This window comes from Spermophilus citellus (assembly GCF_964194105.1).
Source record: "Spermophilus citellus genome assembly, chromosome: 8".
Classification (NCBI taxonomy): domain Eukaryota; kingdom Metazoa; phylum Chordata; class Mammalia; order Rodentia; family Sciuridae; genus Spermophilus; species Spermophilus citellus.
In genome coordinates, this window is record NC_138189.1 from 31441562 (window position 1) to 31463127 (window position 21566).

Below are 21566 nucleotides of genomic sequence, written 5' to 3' on the forward strand. Positions count from 1 at the left end.
TAAAAAGGGGCTGGGGATGTGGCTCAGTGGTTAAGTGCCCTGGGCTAAATTTTACTAATTCCTAGGGGTAACAAATATGCTCAAAACATAAAATGTGATCTTCAAGATCATAAAAATAATTTTCAAAAGGGTTCGCTATTTTTGTAACACAGCAATGCAAAATTGTAAATATTTCAAAAGTGCTTTTAAAATAAAATGCTTGAGAGAATCAGTCATGAATTTTTAAAGCATATAATCCAACCACAAACTAAATTAACTTAAAATAGTTCTCATATTAATTTGGACTGGAACTACCATTATCTAATTTTTACCTAAAATGGCCTTATTTCTTCTTCTTTTACTAATAGCTAGCAACTTTTCCATATTTAATAAATTTAACAGGCAAAACAAAATTTCTAAAGAATACAACAGGATTAACAAAGTCTTGATCATGAGATCTACATAAAACAAAATCCTGAAGACTACTAAAAATCAAGGGCTAATGAGCAGAAGGGTAAATAAATCTCTTAAATGTGAAGAGAATAGTTAAAACAGCCGGTAGTGTCTCTACTTGCCCCTCTTCCCAGTACTGGGGATTAAACCCAGGGGCACTTTACCCCTGAGCCGCCACCAGACTTTTTTGCTTTCTTTTTCTACAGATGTGTTCCCCAATTCAATCTGGACTGTTACAAAGACAGAAAGCACAGGGATTATTTTCTTTTGCATCCTAGTGCAAACCAAAAGAACACAGCAAATTGTTCAAGGTCTATCAGTGGATGCTGACCACCAGACCTTTTTATTTTTAGACAGAGTCTCAGTTCCCCAAACTGGCTTCCAACTTTTGATTCTCCTGCCTCAGTCTCCAAAACCTCTGGGATTACAGGCATGCACCACCATGCCCAGCTCCACTAAATTTTTTTTTTAAATAGGTAAAGCCTAAGGGAAAAGATAATTCCCAAATGAGTCAATACAGCTAATTTAAAAATTAGAGAAATGAGGGGAAAAAATTAGATAAATGGGCTGGGGATGTAGCTCGGTGAAAGAGTGCATGTACAAAAGGTTCTGGGTTTAATTCTCCCAACAGTGTGAAAAAATACCTTAGTTGCATCATTAATTAAATGCAATTAATATAAATTTTAACCTAAAAACAAAAAATTCAATAGAAGTTTAGTCATATATTATTAATCCTCTAATGAACTATTACAACTCTCAACCCTCTGGGATGCAATTTGGCAATAGGTATCAAGAACTAAAAATATTCAGATCAGTCAGGCATTGTGGTATACACTACTTGGGAGTCTGAGACAAGACAATTACTTGAACCCACAAGTTCTAAGTTAGCCTGCATAATATAGCATACTCATTTTAAAAATAAAACAAGAGCTAGGGGAGGTGGCATGCACCTGTAATCCAGCCACTCAGGAGGCTAAAACAGGAGGACAATAATTTCAAGGCCAATCTTGGCAACTTCTTGAGACCTTATCTCAAAATAAAATTAGAGCTGGAGATGTAATTTAACAATAGAGTGCTTGCTCAGCAAGTGTGAGACCTTGGATTCAAGTGGTAGTATTAGAAAAAAAAATATGTGGACCAACTATGAAAACTGAACCATTGACTTTATAATACATTCTGTGTGATGCAGGCTTGATAGCATGTGCCCGCAGTTCAGTTACTCCAGAGGTTGAAATAAGAGGATCACTTGAGTGCAGAAGTTCAAAACCAGCCTTGGTAACATACATAGAGAGACCTTGTCACAAGAAAAAAACTGTATTTTTGTTTGTTTAATTAAAGTATACCGGTTTCAGAGTGAGGAAAAAAAAAAAACACTGTAGTAAAAGAAAAAGGTTTATGTATTTAGTGAACAAACATAATTAAGCAGAATATAAAATGGCACCTATAAAGACAGTACTTTAAATAAGAGGGCTCATAAAAAACAACATAGAACTGGATATAGTAGTACACATCTGTAATCCCAGTGGCTCAGGAGGCTGAGGCAGGCAGATCACAAGTTCAAAGCCAGCCTCAGCAACATAGCGAGGCACTAAGCAACTCAGTGAGACCCTGACTCTAAATAAAACATAAAAAAGGGCTGGGAATGTGGCTCAGTAGTTAAGCACCCCTGAGTTAAAAAAAAAAAAACAAAAAACAAAAAAAAAAAAAAAAAACATAGTAGGAAACTCTGGGTTGAGCAACTGGAAAATTTATGGGAACTTTGGGTTAGAACATTAGTTCCAGATGATATTAGGAAAACCCTTTTAAAGTGATATAAAGAAAGATTACTGACATTTATCTTGAATTAGTAATAACAGGCAATTGTTATTCAACATTATCCACTGATTTCCAGAATCTTCTTGGAATCACCCATCCTGTAGTTGTACCAAAAGTCTACTTTTTTTTTCTTTCTTTTTTTGGTACTGGGGATTTAACCCAGGGGCTATTTAGCAGTGAACTAAATCACTAGGATTACAGGCCTGTGTCCCCACGCCCATCTAGAGGCTAATAAATTTTGATTTGAGGCAGAATCCTGTGCAGCAGGCATTTTTATTTTTTTATCCACTCATTACCTTTATATTTTATGATTTTGAGTCTTTGACTTCTGTTGCTCAGACTCCATTGTGGTAATAATAGATATAGACTGAACTTAAGACTTGGAAAGTTTTTTCTTTCTTTTCCTTTTTAAATAAATCCTCCATGATACTGACCATCAAAACATGGAATAGTAAAATATGACAAATGGTGTAATCTGACTATCAGCTTATCCTCTCTACATTTCCAGTTAATCCCTTACTTTAAGAAAAAGAGCTGGAGGTATACTTCAGTGGTAGAGTGATTGCTCAGCATACACAAGGCCTTGGGTTCAATCCCTAGCATCAAGTAAGTAATAAATAAAAGTTTTTAAAAAACAGTCAGTTCTAAGGATCCACAATTACTGCAAGTTGGGTTTTTGCCTTAATTTTTTCTTAAGCTGTACTATAAAAATATGTATCCTTATTTAACCCCTCTCTAATCACTAATTCCATTTTCCTCTTTAATAGAGGGTAGTTCTCTGCTCCTCCTTACAAGAAAAACATTTACTAATTTCCTTTTCCTCATAAAAAGGGTGTTAGAAATCCATCACACTCCATGTGAAATTCTTGTGGTTAAAAAGTATTTAGAATTACTATGTACCCAGAATTTAAACTTGGAAAATGATTATTCTACCTTAAAATGATTACACTAGGGCTGGGGTTGTGGCTCAGTGGTAGAGCGCTCGCCTAGCATGTGTGAGGCCCTGGGTTCGATACTCAGCACCACATAAAAATAAATAAATAAAATAAAGATACTGTGTCCAACTAAAAAATAATATAAAAAATGATTATACTAGTTACTATTGTGGTGATCAGATAATGACTTTTTTCTTGGTTTCCTAATTTTCTATACATTTTACATTTTGAATCAAATTATACATTTATATATGGTTACAAATGTTTATATATAAATGCAATTTACCCACATGTAAACAAAAACTATTACCCAAAACAAAAATCAAATGCTGATGTGGAAATTCCCACACAATTGTGAAATAGTGGTGTTTATTTATAGATAGTTCTAAATTCTAAACCTTAAAAATTTAATACTTTAAAATAATTATGTAACTAGCTGACTATGGCCAATGTGCCTAGGAGCAGAAATAGAAGACTTTACTGTGTATACATTTCTGTATCTTCTGTAGCCAGGAATGTCCCATGCCTGTAGTCTCAGCTATGAGGAGGAGGAAAAAGGATCTCTTCAGTCCAGGAATTTGGGATTAAGGAATCCTAGTCAACATAACAAGATCTCAGCTCTTAAGGAAAAAAAAAAAAAAAAAGGAGGGGGCATTTTCTTCTGAATTTATACCATATGAATATTTGTTTCTTCTGAATTTATACCATATGAATATTTCAATTATTCAAAGAGTTTTAAGTTTTTATTTTTTAGTGCTGTGGATTGAATCCAAGGACTTACTTCTACCCATAAGCTACAACCCTAGTCCTTTACTTTTATATACATACATGTATGTGTGTATGTATATATCTGTAGATGCACACAGTACCTCTGTTTTATTTATTTCATGGTGGTGTTGAGCATCAAACCTAGTGCCCCACACATGCTAGGAAAGTGCTCTAACACTGAGCTACAACTCCAGCCCTAGTCCTTAACTTTTTAAGAGTAACTTTCTTCCCTCTTCTAAACCCATTGGCTTTAAGAACAAATAATTATACATCTATTTTCTCTTGAAATGAATATGCTAAATTATCTGGACCCTCTATCTAACCCTTTATCATTACCAAATTTGCTGGTTAGAGTTAATAGCTAATAGAGTAGTACTCCTTATTTGCATACCTGAAACTGAGGATGGTATCAAACCCTATATACACTATGTTTTTTTCCAATATGTACATATTTCTGATAAAGTTTAATTTAAAAATTAGGCACAACACTAATAATTAATAATAGCACAACAAGATATAATAACAATGTACAATAGCTGAGCACAGTGGTGCATGCCTGTAATCCCAGCAACTTGTGAGGCTGAGGCAGGTATATTGTAAATTCCAGGTCAGCCTCAGCAATTTAGCAAGGCCTTAAGCAACTCTGTGAGACCCTGTCTCAAAAAATAAAAAAGGGATAGGGATGTGGCTTAGTGGTTAAGCACCCCTGGGTTCAATCCCTAGTACCAAAAAATCAAAACGAAAATCAACATACTATTAATAAAAGTTATACAAATGTAGTTTTTCCCTCAAAATACAATAAGTTTTCTTTTATGAGATATTGTACCATAATATTTTTTTGCACTTTGAGATGTCAAAAGTAAACTAACACACAGTTCTCTGTCCTTCACAATTTCATAGATAGAAAACTCCTTCTTACCATAGATCCCAGCAACCTCTGCATATACCTTTTTTTTTCCTTTCCTTATTAAGTGGAGAAATTACATTTTTTTCATTTTAAGGTAACACTGTGTCTTCTCTTTGGCACTTTCAAATGGCCACCACCAGACTCTTGCACTTTGGGGGTGTTATTAAATAAAAGTTTCTTGAACACATTCTGAGAGACCATCTGACACCCTAGATGATAACCAAGTGACTGACAGGCAGCATATACAGTATGGAGGAATGCATTAGGACAAAGAAATGATTCACTTCCTGGGTGGGACAGAGCAGAAAAGGATGAGATTTCATCATCATTCTCAGTATGAAACACAATATATAACTTATCATTTACTTATGTAATTTTCCACTTAATATTTTCAGGACTTTGTTATCTACAGGATAGGGGGAACTGCTATATATAATAAAAGGTATGCTACTTCTGTAATTACCAAATTTGCTGGTTAGAGTTAATAGTTAATACAGTACAGAATGAACTAAATCCCAATATCAATGAAGAAATTATAAAGTATATAAACAGACCCTAAAATTGACACTTCTAAAGTCAATTTTGTTCTTTTGAAGGGGTGGGGGATACCAGGAATTGAACTCAGGGGTGCTTAACCACTGAGCCACATCCCAACCCTTTTTAAAAAAAATATCTTTTAAGTTGTTGATGAACCTTTATTTTATTCATTTATTTATATTTGGTACTGAGAATTGAACCCAGGGCCACACACGTTAGGCAAGCACTCTACCACTCAGCCACAACCCCAGCCCACATCCAGCCTCTACCAGTGAGGTACAACACCAGCCCATATTCACAACTCACTAAATTGCTGAGGCTGGTTTTGAACTTGTGATCCTCCTACCTCAGCCTCTGTAGTTGCTAGGATTACAGGCGTGCACCACCATACCCAGCCTAAAGGTTTTTTTAATCTAAATTTGAACTAATCATTTATTGCAAAATGAGTTTTTAAAAATTTACCTTTATCCTCCCTACTCACTATCTTGTGGAAGCCTTAATAATTAAGAGTACCAAATTAGAAATGGTGTTTAGTTCAGCTATTGAGCACTTAATAATTAAGAGTACCAAATTAAGAATGGGGTTTAGCTCAGCTATAGAGCACTTAGCATGCATGAGGCACTGGGTTCAATCACCAGCACTGGAAAAACAAAGAATTACTGAAAGAATAGTTATATTCTACCAACTATTAATGCAGGTATAGTATTTTCTTAGTTTTGTGGGCTTTATGTGGTACTGGGGATCAAACCCAGGGCCTGGCACATGCTGGACACTTGCTCTACCACTGAGCTCCATTCCCCAGTCTTTGAATTAGTTTTAAAATAAAAGCCTGGGGCAGTGGCAAATGTTTACAATACCAGTAACTTGTCTGTAACCCAGCAACTTGGAAGGGTGAGACAAGGGGATTTCAAGTTCAAGACCAGCCCTGGCAATTTAGTGAGACCTTGTCTCAAAAAATTAAAAAAAGGCCATGGGTGTAGTTCAGTGGTAAAGAACTCCTGGATTCAAACCTCAATACTAAACACACACAAAAAACAAAACACACGTTAGTCAGAACAAAAAAAGAGAAGGCCTAGACTAGTTTTGTTTTAGATCTTTTCCCAAAGTATAGCCAGAATCAAAGACATCTGGATGCTTATCATTGCTGGAACAGCAAGCAGGAAAAAGGTGGTGGATGAAGGAGTGGTGTAAGAAAATATTATAACCCACTATATAGAATGCAATCCTTTTTTCTAATTTTTATTTTATATAAAAAATTTAGGGGCTGGGGTTATGGCTCAGCGGTGGAGTGCTTGCCTCACACATGCAAGGACCTAGGTGCGCTTCTCAGCACCATATAAAAGTAAATAAATAAAATAAAGGTATTATGACCAACTACAACTAAAAAATAAATAAAATTTTTACTTCCATATAAAATATGAATAAAAAATATTTCAATAAATCATCCTAGGAAAACTCACTAGCAAAAAAAAAAATCAAAGATTGTAGTAATTTTTTTGTGTATGTGTGGTGCTGGAAATCAATATTAGTGTCTTACACATGCTAGGTAAGTGCTCTATCATTGCACTACATCCCAGCTGTAGAGATAATTTAAGTGAATATTTATGTGACCTTTGGAAAAGGACTTTCTAAAGATATATACAACAAAACAAGCTCAAAAAAATTATAAAGCAATTAGAAAAAATTTTTTACTAATATTCAGACATTTAAGAAAACTTTTTAGTTATGGATGGACACAATACCTTTATTTTATTTATTTTCATGTGATGCTGAGGATTGAACCCAGTGCCTCTACCACTGAGGTACAACACCAGCCCATATTCACACATTTTTAAAAATATTTATTTATTTATTTTTTTAAGTGTAGATGGACACAACACAATGCCTTTATTTTTATTTTTTTATTTTATTTTATTTTTAAAGAGAGAGAAAGAGAGAGAATTTTATTTTTAATATTTATTTTTTAGTTCTCGGCAGACACAACATCTTTGTTGGTATGTGGTGCTGAGGATCGAACTCGGGCCGCACGCAGGACAGGCGAGCGCGCTACCAGTTGAGCCACATCCCCAGCCCTATGCCTTTATTTTTATATGGTGCTGAGGATCGAACTTAGGTCTCGCTCGTGCTAGGCAAGCACTCTACCGCTGAGCCACAATCCCAGCCCCAGATATTTTAATAATATACAGATTCTTAAAAATATGAAGGAGCCACATATAATTGCATTTGAGATTATAAACTATAATAAATTTTCTGACAATATGAATCCAAAAGTTTAAAAATGTTCATATCCCCTGAATAATTCTATTACTATATCAAGAAAAATAATCTGAAATATGAAATTTTACATACAAAGGTAGATTATCATAGCTTTAAAAAGTGAAAAACAATTAAATGTCTCAAAGGGAATGTTTAAATTATGACACATACTAGGGATGAGAGGGGAAGGCAGGGAATTAGCAAGGATGGTGGAATGTGATGGACATCATTATCCAAAGTACATGTATGAAGACATAAATTGGGTGTCAACCTACTTTATATACAGAGATATGAAAAAATTACACATATATGTGTAATAAGAATTGTAATGCAAAAAAAGTACATGTATAAAGATATCAATTGGTGTGAACACACTTTATATACAGAGATATGGAAAATTGTGCTCTAAAGAATTATAATGCATTCTGCTGTTGTGTATTTAAAAAAATAAAATCAGGGGCTGGGGATGTGGCTCAAGCGGTAGCGCGCTCGCCTGGCATGCGTGCGGCCCGGGTTCGATCCTCAGCACCACATACCAACAAAGATGTTGTGTCCGCCAAGAACTAAAAAATAAATATTGAAAATTCTCTCTCTCTCTCTGTCTCCTCTCTCCTCTCTCACTCTCTCTTAAAAAAAATAAAAAAATAAAATCAATTAAATAAAATAAATAAATTATGACACATACAATAAATCATTATGTAGCCAAATGTTTCATTTTCTTTCTTAATAACATGAGGAAATTATCACAAAAAGTATATTTAAAAGGTATAAAAATAAACAGCACATGCACACATTTTAAAAGGTACAGGAAAACACTCAAGAATGGAAAAGTTGGAAAAAATAAAAAAAATCTCTGGGTAGCAGGATTTCACTTCTTCCTTTGTACATTTACTACAGAGTTACATCCCAAGGAGCCTCACTCTTTTTTTTTTTTTTTTTTTTAATATACAGGGCCTCAATAAATTGCCAGACTAGCCTCACACTTTCCATTTCTTCTTTCAGCCTCCAGAGTAGATGGGATTACATTTATGTGCCACACTATCATCTCAACTGGTTTTAAATGTTTTTATGTAGATGCCAAACAATCTCCTCCATTTCCCTCACACCCTACAAGGCTCTTCCTGTGAGATAACAAAGGCTAACTCAAGGTCAGAAAATTAACATTTAATGTATATTAAGTAGGTGATTTATGATGGAATCGCTTTTTCACATAGCCAGCTGAATCTTTACAATGAAGAAGAATGATATAAAAAATTTTTCAACCCACAGCAAGAGAAGTAACAAATTAGAATGCATGCAATTTTTTTGTTTTGTGGTACTTGGGATTATGGGAAAGGGGGTTTTTATTTTTGGAAAAATAGGGTTGGAGGCTTAGCTCAGTGGTGCTTACCTACCATGCACAAGGCTCTGGGTTCCATTACCAGAACCTCAAAACAAAACAGAAAACAGAACTCAGAAAAAGTATTCTAATGCATTTTTATAAAAAATAAAATAAAATAAAGCACCAATTTTACTGAATAAAGTTCCAGTTTTAAAACTAATAGTGAGAGACTCCTCAGGCTGGGATGGAGTTCTAGCGACCTGGACTTAAGACACATCAGAGAGAGAGAGAGAGAGAGAGGGGGGATCCAACATGGCCGCCGACGAGGAAGCAGCGATTCTAATGTCTCCACAGTAACGGGATCAAAAAGACCCTTTGGAACAGCGGCAGTCTACCTACTGAGGAACTTCTAGCAAAATTCCGTGAAGGGGGTCCTGCCGGGAATTGTTCCTATTTCTTTCTTTTGTCTTTTCATTTTTCTTATCCCCCCTTCCTTGAATTCTATCTGCCTACTCTCATTCTCTTTAGTGACTTCTTCCCTTCCCTTCTAATACCTTTCCTCCCAAGCATCAAATAAATTTATAGGAGTAAACAGTAACTCAGCAGTCAAACAGAACAAGAAGCAACATGAGCAGCTTCAAGAAACAAGGAAGAAAAGGAGTACAAACAATGCAGGACAGCCTAAATATTCAGGAGGACCTAGAGTCATCAGAAAAATGGTCATATAAAGACCTCAAGGAACACCTTAGACAGATGGAATGGAACCTTAAACAGGATACAAGACAGCAAATTCAAGCAGCGAAAGAACACATTGAGAATGAACTACATAAACAGCTAAAAGAAGAAGTTAAGCATCTTTATCAGGAGATAGAGATTATAAAAAATAATCAAACAATAATTCTAGAAATGAAGGAAACGATAAACCAAATTAAAAACTCAATTGAGAGTATCACTAACAGAGTGGAGCAAGTAGAAGCCAGAACGTCAGATAATGAAGACAAAATATATCATCTTGAAAAGAGTCTAGCCAACTCAGAAAGGCTGGTAAAAAATCACGAGAAAAACATCCAAGAGTTATGGGATAACATGAAGAAACCAAACTTACGAGTCATCGGGATAGAAGAAGGTACAGAGATTCAAACCAAGGGAATGAGAAACCTGCTGAATGAAATAATTACAGAAAACTTTCCAGAAATAAAAAAGGAAACAGATATACAAATTGAAGATGCATACAGGACACTGAGCACACAAAATCACAGTAGACCAACGCCAAGACACATTGTTATGAAGATATCCAATATACAGAACAAAGAGAAAATATTAAAAGCTACAAGAGAAAGGAGACAGATTACATTTAGGGGTAAACCAATACGGTTAACAATGGATTTTTCATCACAGACACTGAAAGCAAGAAGGTCATGGAACAATGTATTTCAAACACTGAAAGACAATGGATGCCAACCAAGAATTCTGTATCCAGCAAAATTAAGCTTCAGGTATGACAACAAAATAAAGATCTTTCATGATAAACAAAAGTTAAAAGAATTTGCAGCCAGAAAACCAGCATTGCAAAGCATTTTGAGCAAAACACTACACGAGGAAGAAATGAAAAACAATAACCAAAACCATCAGTGGGAAGTGCCTCGGTAAAGACAGAGGGCGACGGGAAAGATAATCACGGAGAAACAAACTAAATTTTTTTTTAAAAAAAGGATAAACAATCAAACAGGGATGGAAGTTCAAACCATATATCAATAGTAACTCTGAATGTTAATAGCTTAAACTCTCCAATAAAGCGACATAGGCTGGTATCATGGATTAAAAAAACAAACCCAACAATATGCTGCCTCCAGGAGACACATCTGATTGGAAAAGACATACACAGGCTGAAGGTGAAAGGATGGGAAAAAATATACCACGCACACAGTTCTCATAAGCAAGGAGGGGTGGCCATCCTCATATCGAATAAAATCGACTTCAAGACTAAGTTAATCAAAAGGGATAAAGAAGGTCATCATATACTGTTAAAAGGAACCATTCACCAACAAGACATAACAATTATCAATATTTATGCACCAAACAATGGTGCTGCGACATTCATAAAACAAATTCTCCTCAAGTTCAAGAATCAAATAGACCACAACACAATAATTATGGGTGACTTCAACACACCTCTCTCACCATTGGACAAATCCTCCAAACAAAAATTGAATAAAGAAACTATAGAACTCAATATCACAATCAATAACCTAGACTTAACTGACATATATAGAATATATCAACCATCATCAAATGGATATACTTTTTTCTCAGCAGCACATGGATCCTTCTCAAAAATAGACCATATATTATGCCATAGGGCAACCCTCAGTAAATATAAAGGGGTGGAGATAATACCATGCATTTTATCTGATCATAATGGAATGAAACTGGAAATCAATGATAAAAGAAGGAAGGAAAAATCCTACATCACATGGAAAATGAACAATATGTTACTGAATGATCAATGGGTTACAGAAGACATAAAGGAGGAAATCAAAAAATAAATGAAAATACAGACACAACATATCAGAATCCATGGGACACAATGAAAGCAGTTTTAAGAGGAAAATTCATCGCCTGGTGGTCATTCCTCAAAAAAAGAAAAAACCAACAAATAAATGAGCTCACACTTCATCTCAAAGCCCTAGAAAAGGAAGAGCAAAACAACAGCAAATGTAGCAGAAGGCTAGAAATAATTAAAATCAGAGCGGAAATCAATGAAATTGAAACAAAAGAAACTATTGAAAAAATTAACAAAACTAAAAGTTGGTTCTTCGAAAAAATAAATAAGATCGACAGACCTTTAGCCATGCTAACGAAGAGAAGAAGAGAGAGAACTCAAATTACTAACATACGGGATGAAAAAGGCAATATCACAACAGATGCTACAGAAATACAGAAGACAATTAGAAATTATTTTGAAAACCTATATTCCAACAAAATAGAAGATAGTGAAGACATCGATAAATTTCTTAAGTCATATGATTTACCCAGACTGAGTCAGGAGGATACACACAATTTGAACAGACCAATATCAATGGATGAAATTGAAGAAGCCATCAAAAGACTACCAACCAAGAAAAGCCCAGGACCGGATGGGTATACAGCGGAGTTTTACAAAACCTTTAAAGAAGAATTAATACCAATACTTTTCAAGTTATTTCAGGAAATAGAAAAAGAGGGAGCTCTTCCAAATTCATTCTATGAGGCCAACATCACCCTGATTCCGAAACCAGACAAAGACACCTCAAAGAAAGAAAACTACAGACCAATATCTCTAATGAACCTAGATGCAAAAATCCTCAATAAAATTCTGGCGAATCGAATACAAAAACACATCAAAAAAATTGTGCACCATGATCAAGTAGGATTCATCCCTGGGATGCAAGGATGGTTCAACATACGGAAATCAATAAATGTGATTCACCACATCAATAGGCTTAAAGATAAGAACCATATGATCATCTCGATTGATGCAGAGAAAGCATTTGACAAAGTACAGCATCCCTTTAAGTTCAAAACATTAGAAAAATTAGGGATAACAGGAACTTACCTTGACATTGTAAAAGCTATCTATGCTAAGCCTCAGGCTAGCATCATTCTGAATGGACAAAAGTTGAAGGCATTCCCTCTAAAATCCGGAACAAGACAGGGATGCCCTCTATCTCCACTTCTATTCAATATAGTTCTCAAAACACTGGCCAGAGCAATTAGACAGACGAAAGAAATTAAAGGCATAAAAATTGGAAAAGAAGAACTTAAATTATCACTATTTGCAGATGACATGATTCTATACCTAGAAGACCCAAAAGGGTCTACAAAGAAACTACTAGAACTAATAAATGAATTCAGCAAAGTGGCAGGATATAAAATCAACACGCATAAATCAAAGGCATTTCTGTATATCAGCGACAAAACTTCTGAAACGGAAATGAGGAAAAACACTCCATTCACAATATCCTCAAAAAAAATAAAATACTTGGGAATTAACCTAACAAAAGAGGTGAAAGATTTATATAATGAAAACTACAGAACCCTAAAGAGAGAAGTTGATGAAGATCTTAGAAGATGGAAAAATATACCCTGTTCATGGATAGGCAGAACTAACATCATCAAAATGGCGATATTACCAAAAGTTCTCTATAGGTTTAATGCAATGCCAATCAAAATCCCAACGGCATATCTTGTAGAAATTGATAAAGCAATCATGAAATTCATATGGAAAAATAAAAGACCCAGAATAGCAAAAGCAATTCTAAACAGGAAGTGTGAATCAGGTGGTATAGCGATACCAGATTTCAAACTATATTACAGAGCAATAGTGACAAAAACAGCATGGTACTGGTACCAAAACAGGCGGGTGGACCAATGGTTTAGAATAGAGGACATAGAGACTAATCCACAAAGTTACAACTATCTTATATTTAATAAAGGGGCTAAAAGCATGCAATGGAGGAAGGATAGCATCTTCAACAAATGGTGTTGGGAAAACTGGAAATCCATATGCAACAAAATGAAACTGAATCCCTTTCTCTCGCCATGCACAAAAGTTAACTCAAAATGGATCAAGGAGCTTGATATCAAACCAGAGACTCTGCGTCTGATAGAAGAAAAAGTTGGCTCCGATCTACAGATTGTGGGGTCGGGCTCCAAATTCCTTAATAGGACACCCATAGCACAAGAGTTAACAACAAGAATCAACAAATGGGACTTAATTAAACTTAAAAGCTTTTTCTCAACAAGAGAAACAATAAGAGAGGTAAATAGGGAGCCCACATCCTGGGAACAAATTTTTACTCCTCACACTTCAGATAGAGCCCTAATATCCAGAGTATACAAAGAACTCAAAAAATTAGACAATAAGATAACAACCCAATCAACAAATGGGCCAAGGACCTGAACAGACACTTCTCAGAGGAGGATATACAATCAATCAACAAGTACATGAAAAAATGCTCACCATCTCTAGCAGTCAGAGAAATGCAAATCAAAACCACCCTAAGATACCATCTCACTCCAGTAAGATTGGCAGCCACTATGAAGTCAAACAACAACAAGTGCTGGCGAGGATGTGGAGAAAAGGGTACACTTGTACATTGGTGGTGGGACTGCAAATTGGTGCGGCCAATTTGGAAAGCAGTTTGGAGATTCCTGGGAAAGCTGGGAACGGAACCACCATTTGACCCTGCTATTGCCCTTCTCGGACTATTCCCTGAAGACCTTAAAAGAGCATGCTACAGGGATACTGCCACATTGATGTTCATAGCAGCACAATTCACAATTGCTAGACTGTGGAACCAACCCAGATGCCCCTCAATAGATGGATTAAAAAAATGTGGCATCTATACACAATGGAGTACTATGCAGCAATAAAAAATGACAAAATCATAGAATTTGCAGGGAAATGGACGGCACTAGAGCAGATTATGCTCAGTGAAGCTAGCCAATCCCTAAAAAACAAATGCCAAATGTCTTCTTTGATATAATGAGAGCAACTAAGAACAGAGCAGGGAGGAAGAGTGGGAAGAAAAGAGTAACATTAATCAGTGACATGAGATGGGAGGGAAAGGGAGAGATGAGGAAAATTGCATGGAAATGAAGGGAGACCCTCATTGCTATACAAAATTACATATAAGAGGTTGTGAGGGGAATGGGAAAATAAACAAGGAGAGAAATGAATTACAGTAGATGGGGTAGAGAGAGAAGAAGGGAGGGGAGGGGAGGGGGGATAGTAGGGGATAGGTAAGGTAGCAGAATACAACAATTACTAATAGGGCATTATGTAAAATTGTGGATGTGTAACTGATGTGATTCTGCAATCTGCATTTGGGGTAAAATTGGGGGTTCATAACCCACTTCAATCTAATGTATGAAGTATGATATGTCAAGAGCTTTGTAATGTTGTGAACAATCAATAAAAATTATAAAAATAAAAAAAAATAAAACTAATAGTGAAACATTTTAGAAACTATTAGAATTGCCACCAGCATGTTCAGGAAAACTATATTTGAGTTTATTCATTTTTTTTTTTAAGTACTGGGGACCAAACCCAGGGCCTCACATACCAGGCAAGCATTCCACCACTAAGATTTACCTCTAGTCCTACTTTCTTTTTTCTCTTTTTTCAGTACTGGGGATTGAGCCCAGGGATTCTCTACCACAGAGCTACATCCCCAGCCCTTATTATGTTTTGAGACACTAAGTTTTTCTAAGTTACTGAGGCTAGCCTCGAACTTGCAATACTCCTGCCTCAGTCTACCAAGTAGCTAGAATTACAGGTATGTGCCACCATGACCAGTTACTTTATTTTTTATCAGAGATTGGGCTGAAACAAATATAGCTATGCCTTAATAGTTTTTTATTAGAATGTAGCTTTACTAGCTGGGGAGTGATATTGGTCAAATTACATTGTTATATTGACTCATTATGTACAAACATAAGGCACCAATAAAAATGGAGAATGAGAAAAAATGATATCTCAATAAATTAAAAAAAAGGAATGTAGCTTTACTAGTTACTTTCACATATAAACAAAAACCCTTCTGATAACATCAAAACAGGAAAATTATCCATTTTAAAAATGAGGAAAACTGGGACTGGGGATGTGGCTCAAGCGGTAGCGCACTCTTCTGGCATGGGTGCGGCCCGGGTTCAATCCTCAGCACCACATACAAAAGATGTTGTATCTGCCGAAAACTAAAATGTAAATAAAATATTTTTTAAAAAAATTAGGAAAACAAGGCATGGTGGCACGTGCCTATAATCCCAGCAGCTCAGAAGGCTGAGGCAAATTCGAAGCCATCCTCAGCAACTTAGTGAGACCATGTCTCAAAAAATAAAAGGGCTGGGGATGTGGCTTAGCAGTCAAGCACCTCTGGGTTCCATCCCCGGTACAGGGAAAAAAAAAAAAAAGAGAGAGAAAAACAGGCACAGTGACACTTCAACAAAGAAGGATGAGACAGGGGAATCAAATGTTAGATGCCAGCCTCAGAACTGAACAAGGCCCTGAGCAATTTAATGAAATTCTAAAATAAAACATTAAAAAAGGGGTAGGAATGTAGCTCATTATTAAAGCACCCCTGGATTCAATCCCCCCCAAAATATAAATAAACATGAGGAAAACTTTTTCAGATAAGGTAGCGATTTGACCAGGATTGCATATATAATATGACAAAGTTTGGACAGGAAGTCACAGTTAAATTCCCAATTAGATCTTATTCCTCATCTGCCAGTTATGACCAGCCATAGACTGCATAGCTTATAAAAACAGAAACTTATTTCTCACAATCTGGGAAGCTGGAATGTCCCAAATCAAAAAGTGTACTCTGTGTCCTTATAAGGTGAAAGGAAACAATAGCCCTCAAGGGCTTTGTTTGTTTGTTTGTTTTGGTACCAAGGACTGAATCAGGGGTACTCTACCACTAAGCCACATTCCCAGTCCTTTTTTTTATTTTGAGACAGGGTCTTGCTAAGTTGTTCAAGACCTCACGAAGTTGCTAAGGTTGGCCTTAAAACTCACAGTCTTCTGGGCCACTGGAATTACAAGTGTGTGCCACCATGCAAGGCATCTAGAGCTGATTTTATAAGAGAATTTGTCCTATTCATGAGGAGCCCTCATGAGCAAATCATCCCCAAAGGCTCCTACTAAGAAATGAATAATCAACCTCTCTGTAACTATCTATAAAAGAGAAATGATAGCTAAAACTATTTATTTTAAAGACTGAGTAAGGGGTCTAGGGTTGTAGCTCAGTGGCAGAGTGCTTGTCTAGACACTGGGTTCAATCCTTAGCACCACATAAAAAAATAAACAAATAAAATAAAGGCACGTGTCCATGTTTAAAAATAATTTTTTTTTAAAGACCAAGAATTTGTAAGGTTTCTTTATAAGTGAAAAAGTAATGGGCCAATTCGAATCTAAAGTACCTTTAACACTCAGGCCTATACTGGAGTGTTTTATGTTCCCCTGGGACCACAGCTATCATTCTTCTACATAAAAGGGAAGAAAGGCACCTTGTATTCTGAAGCTTAGTTCTTCACCTACTAATTTGTCTTTTCCTGGCTGTAATTTACTCATGTATGATACCAAAGATTTTTTCTACCTGGTCAAGATCCAGGGGTAAAATTTATCACAAATGAGCTGAGCACAGTGGAACACGTCTATAATTCCAGCTACTCAGAAAAGGCTGAGACATGAGGATCATAAGTGAGGCCCTGGGTCTTTTCAGGCAACACAAAAAATAATATAGGGATGTATTTAAAATATATGAGAACTGGGTATGGTGGCACATGCTGGTAATCCCAGGTAATTGGGAGGCTGAGGTAGGAGGATTAAGATTTCAAAGCCTGCCTGGGCAACAAAACTCCATCTCAAAATAAATATCTGAGGTTGGCTGCCATTGTAGATCACGATATAGTGCTTGCTGAGCATGCACAAGACCCTGGGTCCAATCCCCATCTGGGAGTGGGAGGATATATGGTTGTGTGCACATATATATGTGCACCATAAATACTACACCATGTGTATCTAAGAGACTTGGACTTTGGTGTCTCTGGGGGTCCTGGCACCAAAGGACAATCATAAATTCATGTTTTAAAAAAACTGTTGTATTGAGTATAGTGGCACACAACAGTAATCCCAGTGACTCAGGAGGCAGGAGGATCAAACATCAGAGGCCAGCCAGCTTTAGCAATTTAGTGAAGCCCTAAGTGACATAGCTAGACCCTGTCTCAAAATATAAAAGGATGGGATATGTAGCTCAGGGGTAAAACACCCCTAGATTCAATCTCCAGTACAAAGAAACAAACAACAACAAAACAGAATTATGTTGTAAGACAAAACACAACAGCCAAAAGACTGACTTCTAATTCTCATGTATACCACTGAAGATGATAATTGCATCCCTAACTTGATGTGGAGTACCTTTATTAGGTGTTAAATTTTGAAATCTTTGCACTTATAATACTTGTCAATAAGTGCAGGCAAGCATAAACTAGCTTTATTTTGTACTTTTACAAAGCTGATACATTTGTGCTTTGACCTAAATTTAAAAAAAGAAAAAAGGGAAGTGAAAATTCAATATGAAAATAAGCAACGAGAAGGAAACTTTCTCCAAAATAAAAATAGTAAAATTTAAAATGTCACTAAATATATGTATAGGCTCTACTATGCACTTAAAAATTGTTTTAGCTTAGAAAACATACTTTCCTAAGATAATTATTTTAAATCAATACATATTTCAAGTTAAAATGTTCAAATACCATTTCCCCCACCCCACCCCCCCAAAAAAAAACAGAAAAGTAAGTTACTTTCCTCGGAGACACCTTCTACTTTCATATATTTTCTAGGCATACCTGAGTACATGTACACTGTTTATAGCTGTTGAATTATGATTAAAATCCTTTGTTTCAAATCATTAAGGTGTCTTTAATATGGCATATATTAAAATTAGACTATGTAATTCTTTAGAGCTTTGATTAAATATTTAAAGCAATGGACCATCACAGTATTATAATAGTAATAAAACCATTCATATCCAACTTTAACTGAGCTCCAAGCCAGTTTATTCAAAATATCTTATAATATACAGTCAGTTAAAAATCAGGTTTAGGGGACTGAGGTTGTGACTCAGTGGTAGAGTGCTCACCTGGCACATATGAGGCACGGGGTTCAATCCTCAGCACTACCTAAAAATAAATAAATAAAGAGATTGTGTCCACCTACAATCAAAAATTTATTTAAAAAAAATCATGTTTAGGCCAGGCATGGTGTTACATGCCTGTAATCCCAGCTATTTGGGAGGCCGAAGACAGGAGGATTGCAAGTTTGAGGCTAGCCTACAAAAATTAGTGAGACCCCCCCCTCTCTTTTTTGGTACTGGGGACTGAACCCACTGAGATACATCCCCAACCCATTTATTGAGACAGGGTCTCATTAAGTTACTTAGGGCCTCACAAAGTTGCTATGGCTGACCTTGGGATCCTCCTATTTTAGCCTCCTGAGTCACTGGGATTACAGGTGTACCCCACTGTACCCACCTATAAGACCCTGCCTTAAAATTAAAAAATTAAAAGGGCAGGGAATATATAGCTCAGTGGTAGAGTGCCCCTGGGTTCAAGATCTAGTACTTCAAGAAAAAAATCATATTTAGGGTCCTGGGTTTAATCTCTAGCACCATAAAAATCATGTTCAGAAAGTCTCTAAAGGACAAGCTGAGAAGCTCACTGTATTAAACAAACAAAAGTATATAAGAATATGTGGGTAGGGGCTGGGATTGCCTCCCATGTGTGAGGCACTTGGTTCGATTCTCAGCACCGCATATAAATAAATAAAATAAATGTCTATCAACAACTACAAAAAAACCTTTAAAAAATATGTGGGTATATACCCTTTACATCAATTTTATTTTTCTTGCAGCATTGAGAATGGAACCCAGGGCCTCATAATGTTAGGTAAGCACTCTATCACCAAGTTACATCCTCAGCCCCCACTGGAATTAAAAAAAAAAAAAAAAAGACAAGGAAATACATATACAGAAAGTACTTCTAAGATGATTATGCATTCATTGTTGGTTTTATACATTATTTCTTTTACAACTTTTCAATTTTACAAGTAGGTAAAATAGATAGGAGAGAGCCTGGCTGTTTATAGAAGTCTAAGGTGGGTTAGGCTAGAGCTCTGGTAAAGGACTAAGTCTCCACAGAAATAGACTTAGCCAGTTTAAAAGACTATAAAGGAAAACTATAAAACCACCAGTACTTCTCTGGGTTGAAGTCTCCCCCAAAATCAATGTATCAATCAAATTTAACATTATTTTCACTCATTTGGAAAGAAGTCTTACATTAAGAACTCTCTGTAGTTTATGATCATCCAAAAGCAGTCCAAAAAGTAAAAATCAATAAAGAAAGAACTCAAATGACTTACCAAGAGGTAGAAAGTGATAAGTGATGTGGAACAAGGGGAAGTACTGGGGATCAAACCCAGGGACTTACACATGCAAGACAAGTGCTCTACCACTGAGTTACATACATAATCCATTTAATTGGATGTTTAGACAAGTATCTGTCACTGAGTTACACCAGGGTCATCTTGAATTTACAATCCTCCTGCCTCAGGCTCCTGGTTTTTTTGGTTTCTTTTTTTTTTTTTTTTTTTTTTTGGTGATGGTAGGGGACCTGGGGATTGAACCTAGGGGTACTTTACCACTGAGCTACATCTCCAGTCTTTTTTATTATTTATGATTTTGGTACCTGAGATTGAACCCAGTGGTGCTTAACCACTAAACCACATTCCCAGCCCTTTATTAAATTCTGAGACAGGGTTTCACTAAGTTGCTTAGGGTCTCACTAAATTGCTGTAGCTGGCCTCGAACTTTTGTTCCTCCCACCTCAGCCTCCCAAATTGCTGGGATTACAGGCATGTGCCACCACATCAGGCTCTTATTTTTTGAGACAGGGTCTTACTAAGTTTCTTTTTTTTTTTTTTTTTAATTTTATTTATTTTTTAGTTTTTGGCAGACACAACATCTTTGTATGTGGTGCTGAGGATCGAACCCGGGCCGCACGCATGCCAGGCGAGCGCACTACCGCTTGAGCCACATCCCCAGCCCCTTACTAAGTTTCTTAGTGCCTTATTAAGTTGCCAGGCAGACCTCAAACTTGAGACCCTTCTGTCTCAGCCTCCTGAGTCACTGGGATTGCAGGCATGGGCCATCATGGCAAGCCCAGCAAGAAGAGTTTCTTTTTTTTGGTGGGGGCAGGGGTTGGGGGGGGGGACCAGGGATTGAACTCAGGAACACTCAACCCCTGAGCCACATCCCAGCCCTATTTTGTATTTTACTTAGAGACAGGGTCTCATTAAGTTAGTTAGCACCTAGGTGTTGCTGAGGCTGGCTCTGAATTTGCAATTCTCCTGTCTCAGCCTCTAAGCCATTGGGATTACAGGCGTGCACCACCTCACCCAGCGAGTAGAATGGTTTCTGATGTGGGGAATGCAATGTAATATACATGGAAGGAAAAAATACTCTGAATTTATTTTTAGCTCAGTAGACTCTCAGAACTCAATACAAAAAAAGCAAGACAACTGGGAGTCTTTCTATGTTTTTTTTTGACACAGTGTCTCACAATATTGCTCAGTCTGGCCTTGAATTTCTAAACTCAAGAAATCCTCCCACTTCAGTTTCCCCAGTAGCATAGAGTTTTTCTGAAGGCCATTTCCCAACTAAGCAACTTCAGGCTAAACCAAACAACAACAACCACAAAAAAAAAAACAAAACAAAAAAACATGGAGCCTTGAAGACAGGATCAGAAATGAAGCAGAGAATATATCCTGTCCTTTAACAAAACATGGCCTATCTTAACCAAAGTACTGTGTATAGTTCCAAATGCTGTAGTTCAGAAGCAGTAGGGTACAATGATAAAGATCACAGACTGAGGTTCAAATCCAAGCTTGTACCACTTACTATGTCTGAACTTCATTTGTAAATGGGAACAGGAATTCCTCTTCTGTGTTGCTTTGCAGTTGAACAAAAAAATACATGAGAGTAATTTTTAGCTT

At 36.4% G+C, this 21566-nt stretch overlaps 1 protein-coding gene across 5 annotated transcripts in view; it reads right to left on the reverse strand.

Moving 5' to 3' along the window:
- SMIM14 (small integral membrane protein 14) overlaps positions 1 to 21566 on the reverse strand; it is a 75663-nt gene that overhangs the window by 50245 nt on the left and 3852 nt on the right. The window contains exon 1 of one of the 5 annotated variants that reach the window (XM_081302959.1): positions 18658 to 18678. The exons of 2 other annotated variants lie outside the window; for them this stretch is intronic. Coding sequence is in view for 1 of the 3 variants with exons in the window: in XM_081302957.1 (XP_081159083.1) it covers positions 5999 to 6005 (7 nt within the window). In the remaining 2 variants the exon portion in view is untranslated. Of the gene's footprint in view, positions 1 to 5998; positions 6021 to 9044; positions 9078 to 18657; positions 18679 to 21566 lie in introns of those variants that run through there. 2 more of the 5 variants (XM_081302960.1, XM_081302957.1) reach the window with 2 other exon arrangements.